Source organism: Camelus ferus, chromosome 13 (genome assembly GCF_009834535.1).
Source record: "Camelus ferus isolate YT-003-E chromosome 13, BCGSAC_Cfer_1.0, whole genome shotgun sequence".
Classification (NCBI taxonomy): domain Eukaryota; kingdom Metazoa; phylum Chordata; class Mammalia; order Artiodactyla; family Camelidae; genus Camelus; species Camelus ferus.
In genome coordinates, this window is record NC_045708.1 from 63,196,073 (window position 1) to 63,213,503 (window position 17,431).

General features: G+C 44.8%; 2 protein-coding genes and 1 long non-coding RNA gene across 4 annotated transcripts in view; 2 read left to right on the plus strand and 1 right to left on the minus strand.

Annotated features, from left to right (window-relative positions):
- The window catches only part of SAMD13 (sterile alpha motif domain containing 13), a 40,002-nt gene extending 29,244 nt beyond the window's left edge, over positions 1–10,758 (plus strand). For both annotated transcript variants that reach the window (XM_032494677.1, XM_032494678.1), the window contains exon 4: positions 10,287–10,758. In XM_032494677.1, coding sequence (XP_032350568.1) covers positions 10,287–10,430 — 144 coding nt within the window. In that variant the 3' untranslated portion in view covers positions 10,431–10,758. The remainder of the gene's footprint in view (positions 1–10,286) is intronic.
- LOC116668120 lies at positions 3,095–10,773 on the minus strand. Its single transcript, XR_004325192.1, has 4 exons — positions 10,642–10,773; positions 9,729–9,864; positions 6,532–6,667; positions 3,095–4,576 (listed from the first exon to the last, which is right to left on the minus strand). It is a non-coding gene; the product is annotated as an uncharacterized LOC116668120 (long non-coding RNA).
- Positions 4,773–6,318, plus strand: LOC116668119 (dnaJ homolog subfamily B member 6-like). Its single transcript, XM_032494676.1, has one exon. It carries the CDS (start codon positions 5,544–5,546, stop codon positions 6,171–6,173), a length of 630 nt encoding a protein of 209 aa, XP_032350567.1. The 5' UTR covers positions 4,773–5,543; the 3' UTR covers positions 6,174–6,318.
- Positions 10,774–17,431: the final 6,658 nt, after the last annotated feature.

Genomic DNA, 17,431 nt, shown 5'->3' on the forward strand with positions numbered 1-17,431 from the left:
CCGTGGCTCCACAGTCACTTCATTTCTGTCTTTACCTTCGCACACACACTCAGAACGTGTACGAAGAAGATGGACATGGAGAGCTACCGTTCAATCAGCGTCACATAATTCATGCTGCTCAGACTCCTCCAACTTACAAGTGAGCGACAGCAGGGATTCTCTTTCTAGAACAATATGCATCACTGAGATGATTTGTTTCTTAGAGTATCATGACAAAATAATCTGCAACTCACGGTGACAAATTAATTTTGCTCCATTATCTCCTCATTTTCCCCAAACCACGTGAATAAGGATAGCATTTTACTCTGAAATGTCCAACTGGTTGTTTAAGCTGTTCACTTGAAATGCCAAGACTGCATTTCCGTTCAAACGGCTTATTGCTAACTTTTCTGAGGCCACTGACATAGTAAATATAATAAAATGTTTTACTGCTATAGATTGCCAAGTAACACCTCCTCAGATGGAGTAGGAAAGCGGGGAGGCCAGTCCGAGCAGCCCCGAGCCTGTGTCCTAAGTCATGGCTGGATGGACTTCAACCGTAGTGATTCCAGATGGATACTTCTAATTAGACCCGGGACAAATCCAGGTTTGTGGGCGGTGGAGCTAAAGATTCTGCAATCCTAAGAGCCCTCCTTGGGAACAAAAATACAAAACTATGAATCTAAAATTGCTAAGGCAAAATTTCAGTTTCATTAGCTTCACGGTAAAGCCAGCTCTGAATTAGACCAGTTAAAAAATCCCACAAATTAGAAGTAACTTTTATTACTTTATCAGTGTATTATAATTATAATACCAAGTACTGAAGATATTCAAGGTGCTTTGACACCTGATATTTCTTAATAATTGAAGGCTTCTGAAATGCTTAAAATGTTTTGTAGCAAAATGAGCAGGGGACGTGGCAACTCATACTCGGCTGTGTCCTTCCTTTTGTCAACTGAAAACAAGTTGTACAACCTAAAACTTGAGAGTTCTGTTTTATTCAGAGGACTTCAAGGCCAGGAGGTGGCCTCTCAGATCACTTTAAGAGATTGCTCCAAAGAGGTAGAGGAGGAAGCAGGTTATATAGGAGTTTTTGCAACAAAGACCCGGGTAGTGGGAACATCAAAAGATTACTATTAATTAAAGAAAACCAGACATCTCAAATTGAGGAATTTAGCACTTTTCTATGTGTGGGAAGATGCAAGAGTCTGGGGTCACTGAAATCATTCTCTGGACATGACCTTAGCTGTCTAGGACCAGTGTCCTCTTCTTTTCCATCCTGAGTCTCCTCAGGGCTCACCGTGGGGGGTGGCTGCAGCATCCTTTGTGTACTGATATGGCAGGCAATATTTTTCATTCACACGTTCAGCCCACAAAAATTTATCAAAGAGTGAAAAAGCAAATGAGTAATGCTAACAATAAGAAAATAGTCCAAAGAACTGAAAGCAAAACTTATCAGGAAAGAACCTTTTGGATTTTTTGATTGAGATAGATTCCTATAAACCAAAAATCCCAAATGGTTGTTTAAAATCATTCATTTGAAATGAGAGGTTATAAGCCATTATAAGATAGCCAGGTCCTTGGTGCTGCTTTGGCTAATTCACTTGTTTCCTTCATTGTCACAGCTTTTTCTAATACTTACTAAAATAAATAACAGACTATTAAAGTAAAATAATGCTCATTATTACAAGCATTATTTTACTTTAATGAAGCCACCGGAAGCCATTGTAGGTGTGAGAACCATTTGAAGGAAGCACAGAAGATTCTGGGCAGAAGGGAGATCAGATACAAAGGCATGGGAACATGAGAAAGCATGATTTATCTTGAGAACTCCGAGCACCGTGGCGTAACAGTCTGTGTGCCTGAGAGGCACTAGGAAAGCACTGAAGGATACTGAGTGGGGAGCACCATGATGAGATTTGTGTTTTTGAGAGATCCGTCTGGTGGCATTGTAGAGTGTGGCTTGGAAGACAAGGAGACGGGAGGCAGGAAAGCTGATGTAACCGTTCCACTGGGCATGGAGAGCAAGAGATAGAAAGTCTGGGGATGCTGGTCAAAAGAATGTAGTGGATCGTTGGCATTGGAGGGTGAAGACGTGTCCTGTCTCAGTTCCCTGCCTGAGCCCCAGGACGGAGCTCACGGCTCAGGGTGGGAGAGGGAGGAGGCAGAGGTGACGACTGCCAGGTTTTCTGACGGGTTAGTTGCAAAGTGGTGCCATTAACCAGGATGTTTGTGAGCAGTGAGTTTTAAAAGAAACATAATGAGCACAGTTTGGGGCACGTTAAACTTGGGGGCATGTAGGACATCTAAGTGGATATCTCTAGCTCCGGGGAGGAGTGAGGCCCAGAGACAGAGACAGGAGAGTGATGAGCAGTCATAGGGAGGGGTGAGAATGAGAGAGGCATTTAAAAAGGGAAAAGAAGACGTCCAAGGACGGCACCCCAGGGAACACCAAGGTTTCAGTTGTTTGGAGAAGGCAGGCAGGCACCTGGCAAAAGCAGCTGAGAAGAACACTCGGGGAGCTGGGGGGAGAACCGGCATGAGAGGCTGTCTAGAAACCAATGAGGGGGAAAGTGTCAAGAGAAGTGAAACAGTCCACAAGGTCAAACACCCCAGCAGGGCCTGCAGGTGACAGTGGAGCTTCACTGGGGCTGGCGGGGAAGAGAGTGGGTGACCGTTCGGGAGGTGGGGGACCCTTTCCTCCAAGCTGAGGAGTGACTGGGAGGCAGACAAGTGGAGGGAGGGTTACGGAGGCACGAGGGCTCCTTTCTAAGAGAGGAGGCACTCTACCTTATTTACATGCAGGAAAGTAGCCAAAAGAATTGGACAGTTTAAAACTGAATGAAATTGAGGATAGTTCAGTGAAGTAAACTCCCTGAGGATAAGGAAAGGGACAAGATCAAAAGAGCGTGGAGGCCAAGGATATGGAGAAATTTGAACCCTCATGCATTGCTGGTGGGACTATGAAATGGTGCAGCCTTTGTAGAGAACAGTTTGGCAGTTCTTCAAAAAATAAAGCATAAAATTACCGTATGACCCAGCAATTCCACGTGAAAGAGTTGAAAAGAGGGACTCAAACAGATACTTGTACACAAATGGTCATTGCAGCATAATTTATAATAACCAAAAGCTGGAGACAACCCAAGTGTCCATGAACAGATGAATGGATAAACAAAATGTGGTTTAGAACATACAATGGAATGTTATTCAGCCGTAAGAAGGAATGAGGTTCTGATACAAGCTACATGATGGATGAACCTTGAAAAACATCATGCTCAATGAAATAAGCCAAGTATTGTATGATTCTATTTGTATGAGTTATCTAGAACAGGCAAATTCATAGAGACACAAAGCAGGTTAGAGGTTATCCAGGGCTAGCGAGGAGGGGCGAGTTATTGCTTAATGGGGTTTCTGTTTGGTGATGAAAGAGTTTAAAAAATAGTGGCAGTAATTGCACAACACTGTGAGTATAATTAATGCCACTGAATTGTACACTTAAATAGTTAAAATGGCCTATTTCATGTATATATATATATATATTTCTGCAGTAAAACATAATGCTAGGTAATATACATGAAGATTCAACTTTTTAATTTTTTTTTTAAAAAAGAATATGAAAGGATGAATTCTGAGCAAGGAAGGGGTATCTTCCTCTGTCCTTCCTGTGCTCTGTGCGCTGGAAGCAGAGGTGAGGATGTGCACAGATACGGCTGGGATCACCCCTGTCCTGGGGGATGTTAAGGGAGTTCCTGACGGTATCTGTGTCCTTTGCTAAATGAGAGGCAAGCTCTCTGCTTGGACTAGAAAGGATGGGCAGAGGTTTAATAAGGAACCATAGGAGACCAGTGAAGGGTAAAAATGGCCACCAAGGGGAACGGGAGAGGGAGCTGACCAAGGGCAAGTAAAAGGACTGTTGAGGTGTTCTACTGGCCCAGAACACAGGTGCAGTGTTCTTCTCCAGGGTTCCTTGATCGCTATTCCCCACTACACCAGATACAGGAGTCAGAAGCTGGATTGCTAGGTGGCTCCTGGGTGGCGTGTTTGTGGCGCAGGCACAGTGGAGGGCTAATAGCCTAAGAGGGTGATTCCAGAGGGTATATGAAAGGATGGTTCCCAGGGCCAACGGGGGTGCAGACTTGGTACAAAAGAGGAGTCTGCCGGGGACTCATTACCCTGGGGAAAGAGGACTTGAGGTGAAAAAGTGGGTATAGTGGGAGGGAGGAATGAGAGGCAGACTAGGATGTCGGCCTTCAGGCGCTGCAGAGGTGGGCCCTTCTGGACCTGCTGATGGCGTTACAGGAGTAGGTTCTAAATGTGACGCTGAAGTCACAGAAGTGGTTGATGGATTAGAATAAACCACCTACTTTCTGTTACAAGTAGATGAAGACATATATAATAAGCTACAGTGGAAGTTTATTTCTTATGCGTAGGAATAGCCCTGGGTGGCTGGCAGGGGTGTTCTGCTTCCAGGACCCAGGCTGGTGGAGGCTCTGTCATCTTCAACCAGAAGCTTTCAAGATACCCGGGCACTGACATCCGGTTGGTGTGCGGATGAAGATCACGGAGGAACACACGTGGATGGTGTTAGGGGCCAGGCCTGAAAGAGAGGCATGTCATCCCTTCACAGGTCATTGGCCGGAATGTGGTCACGCGGCCCCAGCAAACTGCAAGGCAGTCTGGGAAATGCGTCGTTTTGCGCCCTGGAAAAAGAGCAACCTGCAGCCCCTTGAGCTTTGAAGCCATTCTTTAAAGCTTTGGCTAGAGTCACGCTGCTACTTAGTTCTGTCCTTAAGTCCAGAGATAAATTTCAAAAAGGCCAACATTAAAAGATCAGCTGAAGTGAAGAGGGCTCGTCTGACCACACATGAGAAGCCTCACTTCTAACTCTGTTCCTTAAACCTGTTTTCTTATCGAGGCAGAAATCTCTGCAACCTAGTTTCCTCATTTGATGACGTGAGCTTCATTTTGTCCTTCATCAGAAATGTGCACAAGAGTTTTTGGGTAATAGAGCCCCTTTATCACCCACTTTGCGCCAGCAGCAGTTAACTAACCCAGGGAGGCACCCATTAAGTCGCCGAAGGCACTAGCCCTCATAATGAGCCCGCGTGGATTTTGTGTCTGATTTAAAATGCAAGACCCATGTTCAACAAATGAGGTAAAGACTTCTTTTTGAGCCACACAAATAGATTCTGTTAATAAGCTGCTCAGTGTTGGTTTTTTAAATTATGTGAAGTCCCCCAACATGTATATTATCCACCCCGAACTTCCTGCCAATAGGAGTGCAAGACACACACAGTGTCAGCTGATGGTCACTGGCTGACAAGGCTGAGCTCACAGTCCCTGCACTGTGCAGAGGGCAGGGAGGGGCCGGGGCACCGTAGGCGGCGCAGAGGATGCCATCCCCACAGAGGAATTCCTCCCCCCAAGGAAGGACCATGTGATGAAAGATTCAAAAGATCTTGGTGGAGACTTGGGTAGTTCACCATCTTCCTTTCCAAAGTTACATGGAAGGTCTTCAGAAAATAAACTCTGTGCCTTGGTGAGGAGGGGCCCTTTAACGAAACATGGTGAATTACTACGAAGTACTGGGGGTGCCTCAGAACACTTCTTCCTCTGACATTAAGAAGGCCTACTACCAGTTAGCTCTGCAAGTGCACCCAGACAAGAACCCAGAGAACCAGGAGGCAGCTGAGGAGAAGTTCAGACAGGTAGCCGAGGCCTACGCGGTCCTGTCTGATGCCGAGAAACGCAACAACTACGACAAGTCCAGACGGGGAAACGGAGGAGACGGCAGGGACAAGGATGGCTGGACGGAGGCACTGCGGTTTGAGAGGCCACATTGCGGCTTCCAAAATGTCTCTGAAGATGCGGACCCCTTCTCTGGAGACTGGCTCTCCCCTGGCCGTGCGGGCAGGGCCAGGAGATCCCGCTCCTCCTTCTTTGATGTGACCCCCATTCTGGACACAGGATTTTCCACTTTTGTGTCCCTGGGCTCCGGGCCTAATTCCCCTTCCTCTGGGACATTTGTACCCTTCGTAAGCAGTGGAATGGGAAACTTCAGACTGGTCACCACTTGTAGCCAGATAGTGAATGGCAAGCGAGTTGTTATAAAGAAAGTTCTAGAAAATGTGAGTGGGGAGACTAATGTGGAAAAAGCACGCCTATTTCATCAGTTTCCCCCACGCCACTGGTAAGGAGCTGCTGCCATGTTCTTTCACGGGGAGACTCTGACGCGAGGCTGGTGAGACTGGTGCTTATCAAAGACAGAACTGGAATCTGAGAGTGTGCTGGACCCGAATGGACCGGGGTCAGCTCAGTCCCACCTCTCACTGCACAGAGGGAGGGGACCCTGGGCCACGTGCTACACAAGGAACTCAGAAGCAGTAGAGTTTGGCTTCCAGCCTAAGTCTTTTGATTCTAATGTGAGCCCTTTTTCCCCCTGCACCTTATTTGGGAGAGTGGAGACTACCGCCACAAACAGGGCCTTCTGAGATGTGCGGGCCCTGCCCACCTACCTCCCACTGATGCCTCTCTGACTTGTTCCCCGCCCACCTTGCTATCATCATCCATCGCCTCCTTCTTGCCGGCACTCGCCTTCCTCTTTGCTGCTTCTCTTCCCACCTCCTCTTCCTCCTCCCCATACATTTCCAACGGACCAGATCACAACGAGGCGTAACTGAAGAGCCACCTGCGTGTATGTTGTCAGAGAAAAAGAGGGAAAAGTAAATGGGTTAAGATTTTTTTAATATACTTTAAAAAATAGCATTTATTGAGTGCTCCGTAGAAGTCAGGAATTCTACTTCACGTGTGTTATCTCAATAATCTTTTCAGTGGCGAAATACAGCAGCTCCCCTTCCCCCATCACATAGATAAGGCAGTGGGGCAGAGAGGTTAACTTGCCCCGTGCCCCACCTGGTAACCAATGAAATGGTGTCTTACTCTAAAACACACGCTTACCTACTGAGCTATCACACCTGTGGATCCTGCTCCTTTATTTTTACATCTAGTGTCTTGCCCTCATTGGAAATTTACACCTGTCATCTCTAAACCTTACTTTCACGCCTGAGTAGTTGCTGGAACTTAAGTAAGCACGCATTCTGAGCATTATTGCTTAGCTGGCACTTGGATATTCTCACATGAAGACAGAAGACAGAAGCAATGTAAAAAGTTGCACTGAAACTAACAATTAGCAGAGAAATGTAAACAGAATGTCAAGATGTGAATTTTATTTTTGTTTCAGATTGTTAATGCAAAATCATGGAATTTTTGTTTAACTGGATCTGGTCACACTCCAACTACTAAACAGACTAGGGTCAGAGGAGTGTGGTTCCTTGTGGAAAGTTACTGATGGAGTCTGCACCAGGACCTCTGCCTTGCAATTTCCAGTCTCAGGCTCATTCTAGTGTACCATGCTGACTGGCAAAATGTGGATTTCATCTGCATTGCAATCTTTTATAGAAGTTATGTAACAAATGATTCGCTTTCTTAATCAAGGAGCTTTTCTGTGTTTGCGATTTTTATGAGACACATTTTTATGTCATCTTTGAACTTTTTAAAATCTCAGTAAAGTTTTTGAACTTGAACAGGAGTATGCCTGCCTCCCCCCTGGCAGAAGGTAGCATTCAGGCAGGGAGCACCCTTCCAGAAATGAAGCAGGAGATAGATTTTAAATTGGAACACATCTCATTTCTCTCAAAGCCTATACGTTTCCATTCAGTGGTCACTGAGAACCACTTAGATGTCAGGTACTTCTAACCTCCAAAATCCTTCAGGGCTTTATTTCCATTTTACAGGCGTGGAAACTGAGGCTCAGGGAAGTCAAGCCCCTCACCCAGGGCCAGACAGTAAGTCGTGGAGGCAGGGTTCGGACTGCAGGTGTCCTGACCCGGAAGCTCCCGTTTCCATCAGGCCGTATTCCACTCCCCTTCATCTGAGCTGCTGTCGTCCTGGCTTAAGAGGAAAGCTTTGTTGTCCGTCTGAATTATATTCATTTCACATTTTTTTCAGTGCGGATTTCCAGCTGGAGCTTGCTTTCACCAGCCCTAGTCTGAGGTGAACTGCTGTGTGGCTACCAAACAAAGGAAAATCAAATCGGAGCACGAAACATGAGTTTCCATTTAGTCTTCAATAAAATCCAAATTTCAGCATTTTTCACAGACGCACTTGGCTTTTGACAGAAATGCTGAGTTGTAAAAGGACTTTTTACCAGCAAAGATTAAAAATTCACTTTCAGTCAGCCAAGGAAGTGTTCTTGTATAGAAACCAAGCAGTGTCATCTCTTCCTTGTGCCTGTTTCAAATCTGTACTGAGTTAAGTGTGAGCCACAGGAGCAGAGGAGAGATGGAGGGCAGGAGGGGCGGCGCTGGTGTGGGAAGCATCCCGCGTGAGTTACTACTGCTCGTCTCAGTGCGTGAGAGAGAGCGTGAGGTCCCAGGGCACCTGTGACTCAGACTCCTGTGACCTCACAGTGCCTTCGGAACAGTGCTCTGGTTCCCAGGGGTCAGAGCTCCTCGGCCAACTCCCCCACTTGCAGGTTTTACTGACGGGCAATCTTTGGGCTCACTAGCTGCCTGAATGGAAAAAAAATACTTTAGGACTAGATGGTCAATGCTTATGTCCTTAAGTAATGACCTGCTCTTGTCTAGTCAACCAACTGCTCTCTTATGCGCTGTGGTTTTGAATAGTTGTCTTTCACAAGTTAACATGAGATGTTTTGTTTTCTAGTAGTCGACAAAGTAAAGGTTTCCAACACTTAAAAACACTGTAGACCAGTTAGAAGTAATTCCTTGTCTGTCTACCTTTGTTCATGGTAGGTGGTTGACAAGTAAAAAGGGCCGTGGTCTGTCGACCACCTGCCATGACAGGTGACGTGTAAGTCACAGCTCAGGGAGCACCTGCCAGAGGGGTGGCTCATGAAATCCTGGCAGAACCCAGTATCCCTTGTTGTCCACCCAGGAGAAGGAGGAAGGGACTTGCCTAAGGTCACAAACTGGGTATTTCCTCAGCCCCTCACCCAGTGCTGCTTCCCCCACACACTCAAGACCTTCAGAGCACCTTTTCCTCCCAGCCTGGCAGAATGCATGAGCGGGTCTCGGGGGCGGTGGAGGAGGGGGTCAGAGCTTTTTGTAGCTGGACTTGCACACAGTGTCTCCCCGTCTGTCCATCAGTGGGGGAGGCGGGTACCGACATATTTGGGGGAAATCGTGAACGGGATGGCGAGGCCTCCTGTGCACGGTCCATCTCCTGAACCCAGCTCTCCTAAGAACCAGCTCAGCTTCTCCCCATAATAAGCTAACAAAAATAAGGAGGCATTCGGCATTCTCTCTGCGCTCCTTTCCAAGGTTTCAAACTACTTTCTACATTCAGAGTGCTCATCTCTTTCAGGAGAAGCCCATTTTTCTCTCACCCAAAGCTTTGTCGTCTCCAGGTTACCTGGAGTGACAGGTAGCTGGCTGGGTACTTGAAAGGAGTGGGGAGGGGACTCTGAGGAGAATAGGGGAGGGAATCTGCGGTGGGTGAAGCCCCGCCCCTGTTCCCTTATTTGGAGTCTTGAGGAGCCATTGAGAGGAAGTGGTAACACGAGAGGGTGATTTTCATGTTGAGGCGGGATGGGTCTCCTTTCAAAGGGCAGGAAAGACATTCGCAGAGAGTGAGTCATTTTTCCAATGCCCATCACTGATTGAAAAGGTTCCAGAAAACCCAAGACTCCGGTCCCCACTGGACCATCTAGACAACACATATTTACTTACAAGTGTCAAGAGAAACAGAAGGGAGTTATGGAAAGAACATCAGCTTTGGCTGCAGGCAGATGGGAGCTCAAATTCTGGGTGCCCCCTCTCTGAACTCCTTGGGCCGGCTAACTTCTTGCCTTGATCCTCGGTTTGCCTGTAAAATTAAGATGATAAGCTCCACCTGTCTTTATGTATAGACTTATTTTGGGGATTAAATAGACAAAAAGTTCTACATAAACTGTATTTTATAAATGTCATTATTCGTTTAAGAAGCAACATCTTAATGGTACGTAAGCTTGCGGTCAGTTTTTAGGATGTGACATTTCTGATGTGATCTTGAAAGCAAGATCAGCAATGGATTGTATTTAACCCAAAAATAAAAGTAGAAGACGGAAAATAAAAATGGAAGATTCCATTTTTTTCCATTTTGGCACTGGTAGAAAAAAAAAGTAATGTTTTTAGTGTGGGGACAATCAATGTGACTTTTTCCTTTGATCTTCCCTTTTTTTTTTTTTTTTTTCCATTATCCTTGAGCTCTTGGACTTTGTTGGCTTTATTCTCTGCTTCCTTTTATAGGAAATTGATGGAAAATCCCTGCTATTGATGACGAGAAACGATGTGTTGACAGGACTTCAGTTAAAATTGGGGCCTGCTCTGAAAATCTACGAGTATCATGTGAAGCCTCTGCAGACAAAGCATTTAAAGAACAGCTCTTCATAGTATTCGTCAGCTTGGGGTCTTGGACCTCAAAAAATACATAATGACGTAATTTAGTTTCATGTGATGAAACTTTGTTAACAGAATACATACACGTGTATATGTAAAGAATTTCAATCAAATGAAACGTTATCCTATTGGATAGACTAGGCAATCCATCGGCTGACCTGAACTCAGCCAGGAGGAGCAAGAACCTGTGGACGGGATGGTCTACCTTGTGGCATTTGTCAAACAAAACGATCTTCGACAAGATCAGACACCCCTCCCCACAAAGGGAATTTTCTTCATAGGTTACTTTCCCAAATTCCTGAAAAAAAAAAAAAAAAAAGAATGAATAGAATGAGCATCTTTCGGTTACAGATTGTGGGAAAATAAAAAACCAGAAAATGTGGGGAGGGGGAGAAAAGAGAAAGGGACTGTGCCTCCCTTGAATTTCTCTGCTGCTTAGAGCTTGTGTTACTTGGATGGAATTGCCGACACCCTTTTTTACAGAGGGTCCTCCACTTGACCTTATTAAGGTTTCACTGGGATATGCTGCGATGTTTGAAATGGGCTTGCGTCCTGGCCCCCTCAGGAGCAGAACTGGAGCTCTGGAAGGAGAAACTGCTGTGTGCTGGGGCTGTCCATCCGTGTTCAGCTGGCTTTCACGGGGGCGGGTGGTATTTTCTGCGTAGATCTACTTTTAAATTGGTTCTTTGTTTCTGAAGAAAGCATTTGTTTTCCCACATTATGGTTTATATTTATAATCGTTTGTTTCTGAAGAAATTTGCCAAGAGTTAAGATCGGAGAGCCTTGTTACAAGTACAGAATATTTTTATATATATTCCTTCCTGATGGTGTAATATTTTTTTAATTGCTCCGATGCTTTGTTTGATTTCTGATTTGAGGACTTGTTTTTAAGAACTTGAAAAAGTGGGCTTGCTACATCTCTGTTCAAAGAGACATGTGTTCAATCTCTGTGTGTTGACGCCTTGTTGAATTGGTGCTTTGTGGTCACAATAAAGCATTGCTTCAGTTTATTCACAGTGTAGTTTTGATCTTTTCAGTTTGGTTGCCTCTTCAGTTGGGATTAAGGATTAAGGTCACTCCTTGAAACCATGGAGAGAAAGTTAAGTCTTTAAAAAAAAAACTTTAGATATAGAAAACATATAGATCTCTATGTAGATTTACCTTCTTTATAAACTGAATCATCCAAGTAGGCCTTATGCCTTACTCCCATCCAACAACCAGTTTTCGGTGTCATTTTAGCCAAAGATTCTTTTTGCTGTAGGCCAGTGGGGGAAGGAATATTGTATTATTTTTCTTTGAAATTCTGATGGAATCTTTGGACCTCTCCTCCAGGCAAAAGCTCATCTTTCCACATAAAACTTTGCAGAATTGATGGACTCCCCAAAGTTCCCTCTTGCCCCTTTTCAGGTTAAGAGTCCTTATTTTAGAGAGTGTTATGATTCAGTCCCCTGTGGAGATATTTAAAGTCTAAAGTCTAAAGAACAGAAAGTCTAAAGATGAGTGAAAAAAACATAGGAAATGGTATAGTGAGTGGGGTTCAAAAATACATTCCAAATTAATTCAATGATGGAGTTCATGGTGTGTCGGAAACTTAAGTAGTGCTTTGTTTTGCACAACACGTGGGAGGAGCGTTTACAAAAGAGACACTTTGCATCCCCAGGTTCTCACAGTCTACAAACATTTCTCACGGTCTACAATTAAAAGGCAGATACAGGTGAGTACCCTGAGGTGTGATAGCTGTAAAAGGAGAGGACTGCACCTGCTGGAGGCCTGCAAGGGAAGGAAGGGGCCAGAGAGCCACTAGAAGGAGGAAGGAAGAAGAACTTAATTCCTAGAGGGAGTTGCCCGCACGTGAAATAGTGATGATGTTTGAACCATGTCTACTTCCAAAGGACAGCACGAGGAACACCTGAGTCCTGCTTCTGCACATCTACCCGACACCTTCGGTGTTAGTTTGGAAAAGACTTGGCTGAGAACGATAAAAAAATTGCCTCCCTCACCCCTACCCCTCCAGGTAATGTAAACAAAGCAGAAACTTGCTTCTCTTTATGTAAATGTCCAGACGGAGGGAAGAGGGATGGTAAGGCCCTCCATGATGCTAGGGACACAAATGCCTCCTATATTTTTGCTCCATCATGCATTGCTCTTCATTCCTAGAATCACTTCACAGCCCAAGATGGCTGCTTCAGCTCTCGCCATCACCACTTAAATTCCAACTAGTGGGGAGAAGAAGAGGGACAAGAAACATACCTCCTTCCTTTAAGGACACTTCCAAGGAACTGTAGGAGGAAGCAGTATTACTTCCTCTTGTATTTTGCTGTTCAAAATTCAGTCACATTCCCACACCTAAGCTCCAAGGGAGGCTTAAAATATTTCATCTTTTTCTTAGAGTCTATGGGCCCAACTGAAATCAAAAGTTTCATTATTCCGTACACAAGGGAGAAGAAGTATTGGGGAATAACTTCCTGTTACCTCCATCAGCTGGCCGTTGAGCACTCGGAGCAAATGACACTGCAAGTGTGTATGTAGTTGTATTTTTCTCTAGATTTGAACTTGGGCTCACACTCCCTTCAGTCTCCAGATATTTTTATCACGATCAGTTTTCACAACTATTTGAAGCCTTGTTCACTACCCCAATCCTAACTAAACTAGTCCAAACTCCCAGCTTTAGACCTGGACTACTCTCTAAATGCTCATCAAAAAAAAAAAGGAAAAGAAAATATCTTAATTGAAAAGCAAATCGAAAAGAATCAAATCATTCCTCAGACTCTGTTGAGAGATTTCAGGCAAAATTAATAAAGACAGTCTGGCTTTTTCCTACCCAGAATCAAGGCCGGGGACAGACAGGCTTGAGTGCCTCGGTAAAAACTGAAGGTGCTTTCATTCCTACCCCTTTGCCCCTCCCCAAATCTAGGGGCAAAGTGGTGCGATTAAAACAGACCAGAGAGAGGCTGGAAGTACTTGAAATTCAGCAGGTAGGCAGCCTTTGTCTCCAGACAGCTGTAAAACCAGAGAAGTCTGATTCCTTTTCAGGTCACACTGGATTTCTGGTCACAGGATCTGGGTCTCAACCAGCAGCGAATACACTTGCTACCTGGGGAAGCACCTCATGAGCACCAGTGGGAATGCGCGAGCCTTGATGCCAGTATATCGTGTGTGTGAACTGTTTCATGTTGAATCTGAGCGTCCTCAACCAGAGGGGCAGACAGGATATCTGAGTCATGAGGGATTTAACCAAGTAATGGCCACTCCACCTCCCCGCCCCGTGTTTGAACCTCGGATTCAGACTCTACAAAGGACACTTAATGAATTGATTTAAAGGCAAGATCACAAGGTCGCTTTTCTGTAGAATCTAAGTTGACATGTTCTCCTCTGGCCAGTACAGTATGTGTATGTTTTGACAACTACATTTGTGATCATCTAGGTGAGGCTGAAAGCTCCAATTTATTACAATCTCTGTAATTCCCTAATACTTGCAACCAGCAGCTGCATTTATTTGCATTAACCATCTGGACCCTGATGGGACATGCAATTTAGACCCCTGATCTAAAGCAAAGAACACACAGAGAGCTTCCTCAGAGTACGTGAATTCAAGAACTAGAGACTGCAAGTAGATTTAGTTGGAAAACAAAACAAAACAAAACACGCTGGCATATTGCATTAGAACGTGCAACAGATTTGAGCATCATTTGAGCGGATACCTAGTAGACATGAGGATTATGAAGGAAAAGAAGCCGACTGGTAGGGTCTCTTCATTTTGTCCTCAATAACTATCCCATGTAAGCGTGAATTTTGTCCTTCTGAGCTTAGCATATACTGTCCGGGGCACACACTGTCCTTCCACTGCATTAGTGAAATCCATCTCTGAAGGAATTTAATTTGGAAAAGTCTAATGGCCCAGAGCTGCCCAGGCACTCCCATGTTGGGAGGCCGAATGCAGAAAGCACTTACTCATGGTGGTCCGTCTGTCCCTGCTGGCCATCACAAATGGCATGTGCAGGGGTCAGGTCTGGGCTTGGAGCCATTAAGTATTTTCTTTAATGATTTGGAAGATGAAGTTAAATGTTCAAAGAGCTGGCTGCTACCGGAATGATATGCCTCTTAGAAAAAAAAAATTTGTTAATTCTGCTTCTAAACTAGGAACAGAAGCTACAGGAAGGGGAGAGAGAGCAATGGGTGCATTAATGAGCAGCTTGTTAGCTTCGTGCTGCAGCTCTGTGGGCAATTAAGTATCTTGCATACCATTTCTGGCCACTAGTGGCAGTTCTATATAGAGAAAGAGATTGAAATGATCACATCCAGGCTCATTTGGTGACTGTGGCTGCCTCGTCTTTGTGAATCTCAGGAGAAGAGCTGTGTCCAGCCTGACCCTGGAGCAGAATAACGGAAGCCCTTGTGAGCAAAGCAAGAGAAGTCCTCCCCTGCCCACAGTAGGGAGCCAGGTTGTGTCTGCAACGGTTAGGATGCATGTCCCTGTCTGCAGCAGTCTTTTGGGAGAAATCACAAAAGCTGGGGAGGCCAGGTACTCTCCAAATGGAAAATATGTCCCTCTTCCACAGAACACGTGCATGGGCAGACCTACCACCTTTATCATAGCAGAGGTGGGAAAGCTGTCAGGGAGCACAGGTGTAAAGAAAACTGAGGGTACTGATTCCCTGTGGAACAGCCGCGGCCCCGGCAACCAGATCCACACACAAGGAGGTAAGGAAACATCTGCCACGTGGCAGCACGCGCCATCACCTGGGCAACAACCCACGGGGCACCTTGGGTCACACAGCCTAGAGGCCTTAAGCTTCCAGAAAAGTCAGGGAAGCAACCAAGGAAAGACCTGCCACCAGCTCTTTCCCAGCTCTGTCATCTGGGGGCTGCCTTTATGCCAAAGTTTGAGTTAAATGTCTTCGTTTTGAATCAAAGATAGCAGAATCATTCAGTAAACTGTGTTTCACTTCCTTTTTCGGTGGATTAAACTCTACCTTCCTATCCTGGGGAAACATCCAATTTGAAAATAAGACTATAAAACTGATCAAATTATCAATGTATTTTGAGGAAAACTCAGTAAAAACTCTTCAAGTAACCAGCAGTTCCTGCCTTTAAGAATCAACGTTGGGGACACTATCCTCTCTCCTGTACCAGAACCCAGTGATACCAGTTGGAAAACACAGTGCTGTGGGTGGAAGCGCTGGGGCGTCTCCAGACGATTCTGAGTTTGAATCCAGCCCCACCACGCACTTGACACGGGAACCTGGGTAAGTTGAATGGCTCCTCTGAGCCTCCGGCGTCCTCATCACTTCTCTAGTGCAGATACAGAGACGGTGCAAAGCAGCACTAGCCTGGCCCCGTCCAATAAAAATATAACACGAGCCACATATGTCAGTTAAATTTTTCTAGTAGTCACTTTTTAAAAAGTGAAAAGAAACAGGAGAATATATGCAATCCAGTATAACCAAAATATTTCCTTTTCCACATGTAGTCAATATCAAAATCATTAATAATATGCTTAACAATCTTTTTTTTTCATGTCTTCAAAATCCACTGTGTATTTGACACTACAGCACATCTCAGGACGGACAGATCAAGCGTATCAGTCAGGATTAGTTTCAGCTGACAACCCAAGGAACGGTGACTTAGACAAGACAGAGTTTCTCTACCCTGTGTATGACGTCTGGAGGTAAGGAGATCAGAGCCAGTACAGCCCCTCCATAATCATTGGGTCCCAGACTTCTCCTAGCATTTCTCTGCGCCATCCTTAAAACATAGCTTCCTATGTGGTCCAAGATGGTGGCTTAAGCTTCAGTTTTATCGCAATTGTATTCTAGCCAAGAAGGAGGAGGAGGAGAGAAGGGGACCTCTTATGAGAAGTTGCACACAGCATTTCCACTTACATCTCTTTAAAAAGAACTTAGTCATTTGGCCATCCCTAGCTGCAAGGGAGGTTGGGAACTCCAGTCTTTCTTTCAGGCAGCCAAGAATTCAGCTAAACAAGGACAGGAGAGTGGATACCGTGGGGGTAGTTAGCCATCTTTCCATGATACCAATCCCATAAAACTGATGGAGGATTGAATGAGAGTACATTTTACAGTCATTCGGTATTACATAGTAAGTGCATGAAATATGGTTTTATTACTCTGATCTCACTCCATTTCAAGCCCAGCCCAGTCCCAGAATCAGCAAACATATGCTGAACCCAAATACTGCTCATTTGAAGTGTCCTAATATGGCTGAAAGAGAAAATCATTACTTTCTTAGGTCCTTGGATACTGAGTGGCTCTAGATGCTTTATCTTCACAAGGGCACATAAAAGAAAAAAACTTGCATTATTTAAACTCCATGAAAAATTGTCATGCTGAGTTAAGGGAAATGTGCTGAACAAAATGCATATGGGCTTTTATTGGTCCCCAAAGACCCAGAGAAGTTAGTTTGAGGCATTTGGTGCATTCTAAATACATCCTGTTCCTAATCCAAAATGAACATTCAGTGACATTCAAGATGGTTTTGTGAGACTAACGAAAGGGAGACCGCTGATCCCTTTGTGGTTTTAATGAAGACATGTGTGGGTCCGTAACAAACAGTAAGAAGTTTTTAAAAAAATAAAATTAAAAAAAAATCTCAGTAGATCTGCATTCGTTAATCTGAGCCAATTAGGTTGACATCAGTCTGTTTAATTGTCTATTTGGGCTGATTTCATAATGAATTTTTAATGCTAAGATGACTTCTCCCAGCCACCAGAATGTAGGCTTTTGCATCAGTCTTCTGCATGGTGTACACGTAGAATGCGGAGGAAGTTACCATTGGCCTGAACCCACACACAGTTATAAAGAATACTGGAGCTATGAACTCACAAGGGAAGGGGAAAGGACACTGGACTAGGGGTCAGGAGACCTGCGTTCTGGTCCTGGATCCACTACTGACATTATCTGCAAGACTTTGTACAAATCTCTTAAACCCTCCTGCTTCAACTGCCTCCCATGTAAAATAAACAAGTCCAACTAGAAGTT